General features: G+C 34.0%; 1 protein-coding gene across 1 annotated transcript in view; it reads right to left on the bottom strand.

Annotated features, from left to right (window-relative positions):
- NUP155 (nucleoporin 155) overlaps window positions 1-14,133 on the bottom strand; it is a 60,924-nt gene that overhangs the window by 28,602 nt on the left and 18,189 nt on the right. The window contains exons 13-20 of the mRNA XM_080804114.1: window positions 12,104-12,274; window positions 10,227-10,337; window positions 8,837-8,931; window positions 8,026-8,114; window positions 7,250-7,312; window positions 6,579-6,726; window positions 5,401-5,467; window positions 3,856-3,971 (exon numbers count right to left, since the gene is read on the bottom strand). Of these exons, the coding sequence (XP_080660240.1) occupies window positions 3,856-3,971; window positions 5,401-5,467; window positions 6,579-6,726; window positions 7,250-7,312; window positions 8,026-8,114; window positions 8,837-8,931; window positions 10,227-10,337; window positions 12,104-12,274 (860 nt within the window). The remainder of the gene's footprint in view (window positions 1-3,855; window positions 3,972-5,400; window positions 5,468-6,578; window positions 6,727-7,249; window positions 7,313-8,025; window positions 8,115-8,836; window positions 8,932-10,226; window positions 10,338-12,103; window positions 12,275-14,133) is intronic.

Below are 14,133 nucleotides of genomic sequence, written 5' to 3'. Positions count from 1 at the left end.
CGAGCCCAGCATCAGGCTCCATGCTCACTGTGGAATCTGCTTAAGACACTCTCTCCCTCTCCTATGCCCCTGCCCAACAAACTAAATAAATAAATAAATAAATAAATAAATAAAATAATAAAAATAAATAAAATAAATAAAAATAAATAAATCTTTAAAAATCTTTAAAAATGTGTGTGTGTGTGTGTGTGTGTGTGTGATCGAGAACATCAGCTCTAGGAATTCTGTAATCTAGAGAACCACCACCACAACAAATGGAAGAAAGGAAATTATGAAAGAAAAGAGAAGAAACTGAGGCTAGATCCAGGAGAGTTAACAGGATTTTCCCAAGAGAAGGGAAGTAATCAGATAGTATAATAAAAAAAAAATAACAAGAAAATTCACCAAGGCTTAAGTCTAGTTCTAAATGCTCACTGAGAAAGTTTAGTTCTCAATACTCACTGAAAAAAGACATACTGAAGACATGGTGAAATTGCTAAATTTTTAGTAATAAAGACAAAGAGCATAAAAACCTTCAAAGGTAACACAAGTCATTACAGAGAAAAGAGAATCAGAAAGGCAATGTATTTTTCCTCTGCAATATTAAAGTTTAGGAACAAAATGGAACAAACTGTAAATGAAAATCTGAGAAAATGACTATGACCTTACAATCCCATTAGGCAATAAAAAGGGGTGAAGTACTGATTTATGTTGCAACCTGGACCTCGAACATGAACCTTAAATTAATGCTAAGCAAAAAAAGCTAGATTCTAAAGACCACAAATTATATAATTCCATTTGTATGAAATGTCAACAATAGGCCAATCTGTAGATAGGATAGATTAGTAAGTGTTTGAGGCTAAGGGGTGGAAATGACTGCAAATGGACAAAAGAAATGTCTCTGGGTTGAAGAAAATGTTCCCAAAATGGATTATGATGATGGTTGCACAATTGTATATATTTACTAAAATTTGCAGAACCAAACATTTAAAATAAGTGAATCTTGTGGCATATAAATTACATCCTAAGAAGCTATTAACAAATACTCAGTGAAACTAACGTTGCAGGCATGAAGGGTTGGTTGAAATGAGAAAATCTGTTAATAAAAGGAAAAAATATCATCTCTGCAAAATGCAGACATTTGACAAATTCCAATACTCACTTTATATGAAAACTCAATAAAACAGAAATAGATGAATACTTTCTTAGTATGATGAACTATGTACGTAGGCACGATCTTTAATGGGGAAACACTACAAGCTTTCTCACTGAAGTCAGGAGCAGGACCCAGATGCCCACTGTATCTCCAATACCATTTAACACTGTGTTGGAGATATCAGCCTATATAGACAGGAGAAAGCAACCAGAGCTAGAAAGAAAAGGTAAAATTATCTCTATTTGCAGATGACAGGACTATATATCTGAAAAACCCAAAACACTCAATGAAAAAAATACTAACTGAAGAGAAATTAGTAAAGTAGCAGGGTATTAAATTAACAGACAACTTCAGTTATAACTGTAAAATTCAATAAGCTGCTAAGAAACTATTAACAGAAGAATATAATGTTAAAAGAAAAAAAAAAAGAAAAAATACCTTACAACTAAAATTCTAGATAATTTCCAAGAAGGATACTGGTGGAGGGTAGGGGAAAAAGGAGTAATAATAGCTCTGTCCAATTACTAATGCTGACAAGAGATATGTGTTTTTCAGAATTTAAAACTAACTACTAGAGAAAGAAAATCACGTATAAAACTTCTAAATCTGTGTTTGGGGTAGGGAGAAGTCTGATCAATCCAGTAAAATAAGGGGATGGGGAAGGAAAGAAAAACAAACAAAACACACAACAAAAGGCAAAATTCAGGATGTTGAGAATAAGATCAAACATTAAACTAATGCCAAACCTGGGAAGAGGTTAAACCATCTTATGAAAAGATAAATACTCTTAAACTATGTTAACAAAAGAAGGGAGAAATCAATTTGTATGTTAAGATATACTTTGTAGAGTGTTCCAAAGGCTCAAAATAAAGAAAATTGGTATAACTTTCTCAGGAGACAACTAAATACTACATATCAACATTTTTTTTTTAATGTTAGTCCTGTTTTTAAAAAAAAAAGATTTTATTTATTTATTTGTCAGAGAGAGAGAGAGAGCAAGCGAGCACGCACAAGCAGGCAGAGGCAGAGAGAGAAGCAGGCTCCCTGCCGAGCAAGGAGCCCAATGCGGGGCTCGATCCCAGAACCCTGAGATCATGACCTGAGCTGAAGGCAGAGGCTTAACCCACTGAGCCACCCAGGTGCCCCTACATATCAACATTTTAAAAAAAGTCCTTACACCCAATAATTCTACTTCTCAAGAAATTCATTGAAGATTACTGAACAAGTACAAAAACATGTATAAAGAGGAGTAACCACTGCACCTTGTTTATAACATAAAAAAACAGAAACACTACAATTATTAGTAGAGTTATACATTAAATTAAATGTTTGCATATAAATAATGGAAAAATATGCAGCCAATATACAAATTATTTATTCCACTGATTTGGAAAGTTCTAAACTACATAAACTACATAAACTACAATATATACAGTACATACAGTATATAATACAGTGAGTGTATACAATGTTTCATAAAAGTGTGCCTATTTAGATGCTATTTGCAGTTTTTAAAAAATTTTTTTAATTATTATTATTATTATTTTTTTTTTTAGGGAGAAGACCTAAGGTTCGAGCAGCAGGAGAAAGATACAATGTTGAATATGATGTCACTGAACAGTCTGTCTGTCCCACTGACAGCTGCAACTGGCAGAGTCACAGGGCAAGGATGCAAGCAAGGGTTTTTCTTTCAGCAGCAACTACCAAATCCTGGCCCCCGGGTTTGTCAGGGGAGGACCTATGAAAGTGCTCTATTTGCAGTTTTAAATAAATACCTTTATATGTTTCATATAGTCTATACTCTTATATTTCAGATCATAAATTTTCTGGTCAGTAAAGTGAAATCTTTACAAAAAGCCCATATTATTTCTATAATAAATTTTTTTTTTATCCTAAGTGTACCCCCACACAAAAACTTTATAGGTATGTTCACATCAGCATTTTTCATAGCAACCAAAAAGCTAACATAACCCAAATGAGCATCACCTGATGAACTGAAAAATGAAACAAAGTACCAATACACATTAAAATACATGAAACTTGAAAATATGCTCAAAGAAGCCAGAAACAAAAGGCCACATTTCCATTTACATAAAAGATCCAGAATATGGCAGGTCCACAGACACAGATAGATCAGTGGTTGCTAGGGACAGGTAATGGGGAGTGGTATGGACTGTTTGTGTCCCACTGTATTTCAATATTGAAGTCCCAATTCCCAGAGTGATGGTATTAGGAAGTGGGGCCTCTGGGAGGTAATTAGATTTAGATCAGCTGATGAGAGTGAAGCCCCCACAAAGAGATTAATAGCTTTATGAGAGATGAGAGAGCTTATCACTTAAGTTTTCTCTCTGCCATGTTAGGACACAGAAAGAAAGCAGCTGCCTATAAATGAGGAAGAGGGTCCTCATCAGAACCCAACCATGCTGGCACCCTGATCTCAGACTTCCAGCCTCCAGAACCTTGAGAAATAAACATTTGTTGTTTAAGCCATTCTATGGTATTATTGCTACTGTGGCCTGAACAGGGAGTATTTGCTAATGGGTAAAGGGTTTCTTTTTGGCATGATGAAAATATGCTGGAATTAGTGGTGATAATAGCATCAACTTATAAATATACTAAAAACCATTGAACTAAAAATTTAAAGGATGAATTTTATAACAAGAATTATATCTCAGAGAGAAAAAGGAAAAAATAGGCAAATAAATCTTCTTTATTCTTACTTTGGATTTCCTAAGGGTCCTCCTGCAAATTGGGAGTTTCTGTCTAGAAACTCCTGCAAACCTTTTAGTTCTTGCAGCACTGACTCCAACAGTTGGGAGGGAACACTACTTTCAATCTGTAAGAAAAAAAGTATTTTCAAAAGCTTTAAAACACTTGAAAAATTGTATATGCAAAAACCATACTTTATAATTGAATGTCAAGTTTCAATTTTTAAGTTTCCTATCTTCATTAACAGTAATCATTTATGCTTGGCGACCAGAATAAAGGGCTAGATACCCACATCCCTCCCGTCCCGCTCTGCTTTGTTTTAGGTATAATTGATAGACAGTAATTGATAGCTTTTTATGTTTCAATAAAGTCATCACCCAAACCACAATATAGAATATTTCCAACACCCAAGAAGTTCCCTAATGCTCCTTTCTAGTCACTAGTCATTCCATCTACCAGGTAGCCACTTTTCTTTCTTTTTTTTTTTTAAAGAATTTATTTATTTGACACACACAGAGAGAAATCACAAGTAGACAGAGAGGCAGGCAGAGAGAGAGGGGGAAGCAGGTTTTCCGCTGAGGAGAGAGCCTGATGCTGGGATCCATCCCAGGACCGAGATCATGACCTGAGCCGAAGGCAGAGCCTTAATTAAGCCACTGAGCCACCCAGGCGCCCGGTAGCCACTTTTCTTATTGTCACCAACAGTTAGCTTTGCCTGTTCTTGAACTTCATATAAATGGAATCATATACTATGTTAAATAAATATATTCTTCTTCTTAGAAATGTGAACTTTAAAAAGTATCAGAATTGAAAAAATATTTGGTATCTTTCAGATTTAAAAAGAAAAAAGTTTAAATTGCATTCATATTTCATGTTAAAAAAATTTTACTACCTGAATTTATGATAATACAAAGTTTTACAGGATCTATTCTTTTTTCTTTTTTTAAAAGATTTTATTTACTGATTTGAGAGAGAACAAGTGAGTGAGATCAAGAGAGACGAGCAGCGGGAATAGGGAGAAGCAGGATCCCTGCTGAGCAGGGACCATGAAGTGTGGCTCCATCCCAGGGCTCTGGGATCATGACCTGTGCCAAAGGCACACCTTAACCGACAGAGCCACCCAGGCGCCCCTACAGGATCTATTCTTACAGCACTCCAGAAAGTATACTAATGCATGGAAATCAGCAGTGGGTTCATGGAGTTCGGGAGCATATAAGCAAAACACTAAACAGTAGCTCTGAGTAATATTAAGTATTAGGACTTATTCTGTTTAACACTCACAACAACCCTAAGAGGAAGAGGTCTTATTGTTCTCTTCTTATAGTGAGGTACCAGACTGAAATATTAAGAAAATGACTCATCATTTATGTAAGTGACAGAGCTGGGACTTCACCCAAGGCAAGGAGAGTTTATTAGACATGTACACAAACATGTACATAAAAGAATAACCACTGCATCTTGTTTATAACCTCAAGAAATGTGAAACAGTCTATTTATACAATTAAATCAGAAACTGGTTACACACAGCAATGAAATGCGTTATACAATACACTTACTGCAGTGATTTCTCTGTTGCCACTCTTGAATACTCTCTCCACAACTAAACTAGCATCCCAGATATTTCTGAAATAAAAAGTGTTTTAATAATTATGCTGTGCAAACAGAAAACAAATACACTATGTAGTAAATTCCTTTTGTGTTTGTCAAAGTACAGCAATGATTTAACACTTTACAAAGTTATCCAAAAGAATGGAAAACAAGAAAATTTCTAAACCTGATATACCTAAGTTATTTCACATAATGAAATACTGCTAAAGAAAAATCAAAAGACTATGGGCAATGAATTGTAAACAAGCGTGTTACACTGTTTCACATTTTAAGCAAATGATTCAAATGAAAGCATCCATTTCAAATCTTAAGACAAATATAGAACAGACAGGATAATTAACTAGATGATATGGTAGACTAATGCAAAAATGGCTGTAATTCTTTGTCCCTCCTTATACTTATCCTTTTTACAAGATGACTTTGATGTGTCTCTCATAATGAGTGTATTTCCCATTTTTGGCTGGATTCTATTTTTGAATCTGGGTTGGCATGGAGATGTTTCCCTGGCCCAGTGAATGAGGTTAAAATGATGGTAAGCCTACTTTAAACTTAGGTAGGCATCAAGAAGCTTTGCAAATGTCTACCCCTGTCTCACCTTGCCATCACCAAATGAATAGTAATCCTTGGCTAACCTGCCGGAGGATGACAGAGCATATGAAAAACAACCCAATTGCCTCAGCAGAGACCATTCTAGACCAGCATACAAACATGACCCTAAATATGTGAGAATCCAGCCAAAATTGACAGAACTCTCTTCAACCTGACAGGTGAATGTGTATAAATGAGTGAGTCTAGCTCAATCAAACTAGAACTGCCCAGGTGACTTGCAGATACACTTCACTGAGTTAATGGGGCGGTTTGTAACACTGTATGTTAATACGTATGTGTATGCATATATATAAAACACAACAACAAATATAGATGGTTAGATGATTTTAAAAAAAAAGCTAAACAATCATAGATTGTTTAGAAAATAGAAAACAATCATATTGATAAATAAGTGAGCTAAAACAACTATAAGTAAAATTAAACAGGAATAAATGATGTCCCAAATTTAGTTAAAAATATTCAACTACACAAAACAAGACAACGTGAGCTACAGTTGGTTATTCCATGCAAAACTTACCCCATGATTCGAGAAAAGTAAATGCAAATACCATTGTGTTTTCCAGAGTACACAATCTCTGGTGCAGCCATACAACTCATACTTGCAGCCTGAGTTGCTGGATTTCCTGAGATACACACTGGAGTTGACATGGCAGGAGGATGTACACCTTGTACACAATGTAAGAAAGACAAATCTTTAAATTTAACCTTAAACATTCACCATCCTCAATAACTAAAGCCTCTTTATCTAGGCCTAAAGGCAAGAATATTTACAAAAATACTGGAATAATCAGATATTGAATTTGGTTTTTCCTGATAAGAAGAGACTCAGATTAGATGGATGCTCCCAGGTAGGCTTTCAAGTGTCGGCATGCAGGATAAAAGGCAAGAAAGCTTCTGGTCACCCTTCCTTAACGTCGGGTATCAGAGAGCTAATCATACAGATTTCATGGCTAAAACTTGAATCCTGGTACCCAAATAAGGAGCTTTCAGGTATACTACTACAAGTGTTCCTATGCAAAGGCATTCATGGACAAATGTCAATACTTGTTTGGATGTAACTTCTATTCAATTACATTATTTGCAAGAGACTAGGGCAAGTTAATATTTCTCTCACTAAGCTTTAAGGATAACAGTGTTAGCTCTTCAAAAAGACTAGTAGTAGTAGTATAAAACAAAGAAAAGAGGTACCTTGAGATGGTGTTCCCAAAAATGATGGATTTGGGTATGGACTACTACTAGGAATAGGAGAACCTAAAAAGAAAAGAATATCAAGATTTATAAAATAACCTCTAAATCTTAAATCTGATTAAATTAGGCAGAGAAGCTGTTTCTTTTTCTTTTTTTTTTTTTTTTAGAGAAGCTGTTTCTAAGCATGAGTGAGGAGTGGCACCATCCGTGAAATATTTATTTATTTATTTTTAAAGATTTTACTTATTTATTTGACCGAGAGAGACACAGCGAGAGAGGGAACACAAGCAGGAGGAGCAGGAGAGGGAGAAGCAGGTTCCCCCTGAGGAGGGAGCCCGATGCGGGGCTCAATCCCAGGTCCCTGGGATCATGACCTGAACTGAAGGCAGATGCTTAGTAACTGAGCCACCCGGGTGCCCCCATGAAATATTTAAGATTTAGGGACTCCATTCATTTCCCAGGAACTTTCTAACAATTCCCACTTTGGAAAACACTGAGGTAGGAGTTTACTTATTATTTAATCATTCACCTCCTTCCTTTTGGATAAATAACAAATGAGTTCTGTAAATACTAACAGTTACATGTTATTTTATTCTCTAACATAAAGAACTCAGTATACCATTGCTTTTAAGAGTCAGCATTTATAGAATTATTCACCCAATAAAACAGTAGCAGTAAATAAAATACAATGAAAAGGTTTGTTCATTAAAATATGCTACATAGTTTCTAAAATTCAAACTATTAGAGATAGTCTCATTTCAGTATTTTGTACTCACTAGAGTAGACAGGAGACCCCAAGATGGGACCGACGTTACTTGGAGCAGGAAGAGTAGTTGGAAATCTCATCTGTGCTTCACCACCATACCTGTTTTTATGACGACAGAGGTTGGGCTTATTCAGTGAAATTATCCACCTTAAAAGCTGGAATTGTTCCAAGTCCTGCTAGCTCCCAAATAAATGCTTTAAACACTAGAGACTTTATGGTATTGTGTTTACAGTGCTTATATCTATAAGCATAGATACAACATTTATTCAAAAATTGTTGACTTGAATCTCCACCAGAAAGAATTATAAAAGACTCTAGCAGTTTCTAAGAAGGGTTAGCAAAGCACAGAATTTACTTAAGAGTATATGGCTCTGTAATTTTCATGCCAAATTATGGTTAGACAGCACTTGAAAAACTGTTTTAAACAAATCACGTTTCAAATTCTTACATGCAGCTAACTATTTTCCAAATAAAAATATTGTTTTGATACCAAGTTTCCTTGAAGTGATTCAGAATCCCTCAATGTCAATGATACAAATAAAGCAGAATTGATATAGTGTTTTAGGAAGTAAAAAAGATATGGTAACTGAAGTAGAAAGAGGTGAGGAAAAAAGATTAGACAGAAGAAATTGGAGAACAGAACCCAGAGCAAGGGTAACAATTTGTACATTGTGCTAATCTACCTACTTCTATCAGTATTATAGTCTTTCCAGATTTCAGTCTTTTGCAAAAAGATTTCAACTGTTTGGTAAGCTCTTAAACTATCACATTGACCAAAGCAATCATTAAAAAAAGTGGCCAAGAACAAAAAACTGACATACCTGAAGAAAGCCCGAGTGGCCCATGCAGATACTTCTCTGTCACAGGCAGCAGTGGAACAAGCAAGGATAAGGCAGGTTGCACAAGCCTGGTCTTCCTATTTAAAAAAAAAAAAAAGTTTTCTTCCCTTGTATTAATCATAAACATTTAAAAGTTTTGGTTATTTTTGTATCCAGTGTTTCAATTTGTGCCTAGCACAGAGTAGGTGCTCAGTATATATCTGCTAAGTGAATGAAATCAGTTGGTATGAAAAAGGAGAAAGTTTATCACAGGCACTGCCCTTAAAGGATGCTTTTTCTTTTTATCTAGATTCTATTTTAGTTCGTAGTTTAGTCCCCTAATTTTTTTTTCTAATAGTCTTTTTACCTTTACAAAAATAACAACAATATAGTTATTTATTAAGTACTTGTCATGTGCCAGGTACTATATTAAAAGTTAATTCTATAATAAATATAATAACCATAGAAGTTATTTTAGTTAAAATAACAGTTAATAAATAAAAAATTATTAATAAAGTTAATAAATAAAATAAAAATAGTTAAGAATAACTATAATAAAGTTAATTTTTATATTAAAAATTAATTCCCACACCATACACTATTTTAATGCCTGTTTTAGACATGAAGAAACTGAAGTTCACAGAATTCAGGTAATCTAATCTACCCTGGTGGTAGAGCTGATGATTTGAATCTAATGTCTCTGTATTTAACTTTGATCTGATATTGTATTTTTTTAAAGATTTTTATTTATTTATTTGACAGAGAGATGGAGAGAGAGCACAAGTAGGCAGAGAGAGAAAGGGAAAAGCAAGCTCTCTGCTGAGCAGGGAGCCTGATGCGGGACTTGATCCCAGGACCCTGGGATCAAGATCTGAGCTGAAGGCAGCCTCTTAAGCATCTGAGCAACCCTGGCACCTTGACCTAACAGTCTTGATCTTAAGCTTTCTGAGTTTTACCTTCTGAATTCTAGCAATGGCTCTGAAATACTAATGGCCTTATCACTATTGCCCCCAATTTTTTCATCAGCTCATTGGCAAAAAATAAAAAAAATTTAAAAATTAAAAAAAAAAAAAGATTTGTCCACAAATATCCCGTGTTTTAGTAAAAATGCATTTATCATATAACTTGAACATGAATTTCTTACTAGTATACTTTAAGAAGAACTTATTAATAATAGCAAATAAAAATCTGAGTTTATTGTATAAGCTTTACTTATTAATACTGTTCCCAAATACTAGCATACGCATAATGACCAACGTAAAGAAAGGAAGACTGCTAAGATTACCTATTAATTACAGTATTTTGATCCTAACCTACATAAAATTCAGGTATTATTCTCATTGTTCTATTCTTTAAAATACCATAATATTTTTTAAAAAGTACAAATAATTACCTGATGCAATTTAAAGAATCTTTCAATCTCTTCTCCATCTCCACCCACATTACTCACAAGTAGATGCCTCAGTTGATCTACAGGTCTAAGTTTATGAAACATAAGACTTCCCTAAACAGTTAAAACAAAACAAAACAAAATAAAACACAACCATAAATAACAGATTTATCACGCATGGCTGGCATCAACTGGTCCTATCTTATCTAATAAAATCAATAAAACAAACAAAAAAATTCTTTCAATAATACAAAGTAAACTGGCCAAAAGAACATCTACATTTCAACTCCCAACCTATACTAGATCTATATATGTCTAAAGAAAATTTAATAAGAAAACACTGCTCTGTAACACACAAAACATATTCGCATTTGCTATTACCATGCATAAAACACAGGTTTATAAAACGCTGTATCTACAGAGCCAGAACCTTATTTAATTCATTTTTTGGTGGAGGTCAGTGTTTTCTTATTAAATTTAGAAAGTTGTTATATAGGTTCAAGTAAATACTTACATTTAGAATATGATAAAAGCTGTCCCTCAAACCAGAGGATTAAAGTTAGATTATCCATTAATTATGTTGGTGTAAGTATGTCCATTTAGAAAAAACTGAAGCTGGATCCTTAATCATATATCAGGATAAATTCCAAACAGATCAGAGATTTAAAGGACAAAAATAAAACTATAATAGTACTAAAAGCAACTATGGGTGAATTATTTTTAAATAAACCCCAGAATGAGGAAGTTTTTTTTTTTTAACTACTTTTATAAGTCTCAAAAAAAAAAAATAACAGAAAACATTGACTACTTATATGCTTACTTGTATGGGAAAAATCTCAATAAACAAAATAAAATGACATACCAGAAAAATATGATACTAAAATTATAAAAAGTTTCATTAATAAAGAGCTTCTATAAATCAAAATGAAAAAGAGAACTTAGTAAAATAGGAATAGATAGTCCATAGAAAACTAAACACTTGTAAAGACTGTCCATCTTACTCTTAATAAAATGGTATATTATATTTGGACAGGATGTAAAGAAACAGCAGGGACTCAATATTCATTGATAGTAAATGTATACACAGATATATGAATACAGGGGAATTTGGCAAAATCTATCAAAATTAGAAACACACATATTCTTTCGCCCAGCAGATATAATTCTACAGCTTTATCCACACACACAGAAAATGATACACACATAAGGTTGTAGTGTTACGAACAGCAAAAAATAATTCATTAATAGGAACCTAGTTAAATAGGGTACATTCATATAAAAGAAAACCTTTCAAATACAAAATAGAATGAGAACGTTCTTTACATAATGATATGGAAAGATCTCTAAAATATATGTTTATATTATATATATGTTTGAGATATAAAAAACAAAATATAAAACAATGTATATAATACACTACCATTTATTTAGAAATATATTTTATTGTTTGTATATCTATACCTCTGGAAGGTGTAGATAGATGCTGATGACATGGCTGTCTGTAGGAAAGGGACCTCAACTGGAAGGGAGATATTGCTCTGTACACTCGTTATACCATTTGAATTTTAAATTCATCACTATTCCAAAATCAAATATTAAAAATGTTTTAGTAAGTGAATAGTATAAAAATAAACTTAGGTTATTTTGTTTTATGCTGCTGAACACTGGTACTAGAAATGCTACTTTAGAAAAAATGTAACACTTTATAAACAGCAAGTTCTTTTCATTGCATTTTTGGTAGTTACAAACTATTCCTCAAGAATACTTTTAGGAGTAAACATTCCTAAGTACTTAATGACTCTATGAAGCAAATATAGCAGAATACTTAACATTAAACATCGCTTCTTTTTTGTCTCCACCTTAACAGAGTATGTACATACCTGTGCTGAGAGTAGAACAAATTTCTTTGGAGGCAACATGTGCTGCTGTACTACAACTGGTGAGTCAGTTATTGGAATATGATCCTTATTTAAGGGTGTAATTATTTTATCTACTTTCAATTCATCTATTGCAGAAAGAGCCCAGGAATGACCATCAACACGGGTTGTCATCTATGCAAAAGAAATAAACTTTTTATATCTGTTATTAAAGTTACATAAAGCAAATCTTCCAAAAAAGAAAAAAACATATAGACCTAATTTCTAAGGAAAAGCAGAATTTTACAAATTAATAACACATGAACATGAACATTCCTAAGTTTCTATTTAATGTTCTACAGTCTATTCCTTCAATTAAGCCAGCTTAATAAAAGAAGGCAAAGGCAAAATTTTCTTAAGATAAACTGTGAATAGTGTTTACTAAAATTTTAATTCTTTTGATAACCAAAAACTGTATTTTACCATCTTTCCAGGATAGACTGGATAGGTTAATACTTACATTTTGCTGACGTTTAGATTTTTGTTCTCTTCTGAAGGTTTTGCTTTCTAAGCTATTTTTTAAAGTGTTTAAATTTATAAAAAATTTCAAGCATCTAAAAATGTTTCAAGCACAGTAACTATCCCTATGCCCAATACGTAGATTCAGTAATTGTTAGCATTTTGCCATACCTGCTTTCTCTAATATATGGATTTATATATATATAGATATATATAGATCTAATATACATTTAGTATCTACCTATATATCTTTTAACTGAACCATTTGAATGTGCTGGATATCATATGTCACTGCCAAATACTTCTGCATACATCTCCTAAAAATAAAGATGTTCTCTTATATAACCACGATACTGTAACATTAAAGAATATTAACAATAATCTAATGTCCAACCAATATAGAATTTCGCATTGTCCCAATGTCTTTTATAGCTGTTATAGGGAGAATACAATTTGCACGACATTTATATTTGGTAGTTGTTTTTCTTTAAAAAAAAGTCCATATTTGGGAACAATTCAAGTACTATACAAATGAAATGAGATGCTGTACAGCTTCAGCTCAAAAAAAATTAATAGTTGTGGAGCTTCAGCTCAAAAAAAATTAATAGTTATCATTTATTGTTTCCTGTGTGCCAGGCAGTGTGCTGAGTGCTTTATATATATGAACTCATTAAATCCTACAACAAACTCACAGAGGAAGGTTTTATTACAACTATAATAGACAAGGTAATTGAGAGCCAGAGACATACTAAATCCTTTGAGCCACAGTTTTAAGGAACTGGAGGCAAAATTCAAACCTGCATTCCCTAACACTGTGCTCCCATCAGGACAGGGTTCATATCTTACTCAATTCTGAATCCTCACAGTCTATCACGACATGAGATTCATAATCAGTGCTCGGAAAAGTTTAAAGGAAAGAATTTGAGAAAAGTGCTTCTTGCCTCCATACCTACCTACCACCTGCTCCTACCCCAGCTCCTTGGGCCATGTCAGAAACTTGTAAAAGTCTATTCAAACCACTCCCCCATCCCTAGGGATGGTTTCTACCTCCTCCCATCTATGTACCTTTTCCTGCTCCCCACAACAAAAAGGGCTTAAATTTGAGAATAACCAGAAGTAGTCAGCAGCACCTGGAAACAAAATACCTTTAAAGAGAGGATTCCAAAGGGAGTCTCAGACATTCATACCCTAGTGGATGTTGGTCTATCTGGTTTGATCAGCATCCTCAGGGGGCAGGCAGCATGGGCTATGCAAGGGTATTTAGGAGAAATAAATGGGGTGGAATAGGGGATACCAACAGGGGGAACCAGAGCTAGTCTTCCCTAGCCATATCCCTGGAGGTGCTGGACACTCCTTAGCTCATTTTGTGCTGAGGGCTGAAATGAGCAGCCAAGGTGTGAGACTGGCCTGGGATAGGCAGGGGCTGCACCCCTATCCAGCACCTGTACATCAATTTCATGGAATGTGCGGTAGTATCTGCTTTTAAAACACAATTATGTGTTTATGTGTAAACATTTGTATATGCAGGGAAGAGA

This window comes from Martes martes (genome assembly GCF_963455335.1).
Source record: "Martes martes genome assembly, chromosome: 5".
In the NCBI taxonomy this organism is placed as follows: Eukaryota; Metazoa; Chordata; class Mammalia; order Carnivora; family Mustelidae; genus Martes; species Martes martes.
Note: the sequence above shows the minus strand (reverse complement) of the source record. Positions and strands in the feature narration are given on the sequence as shown.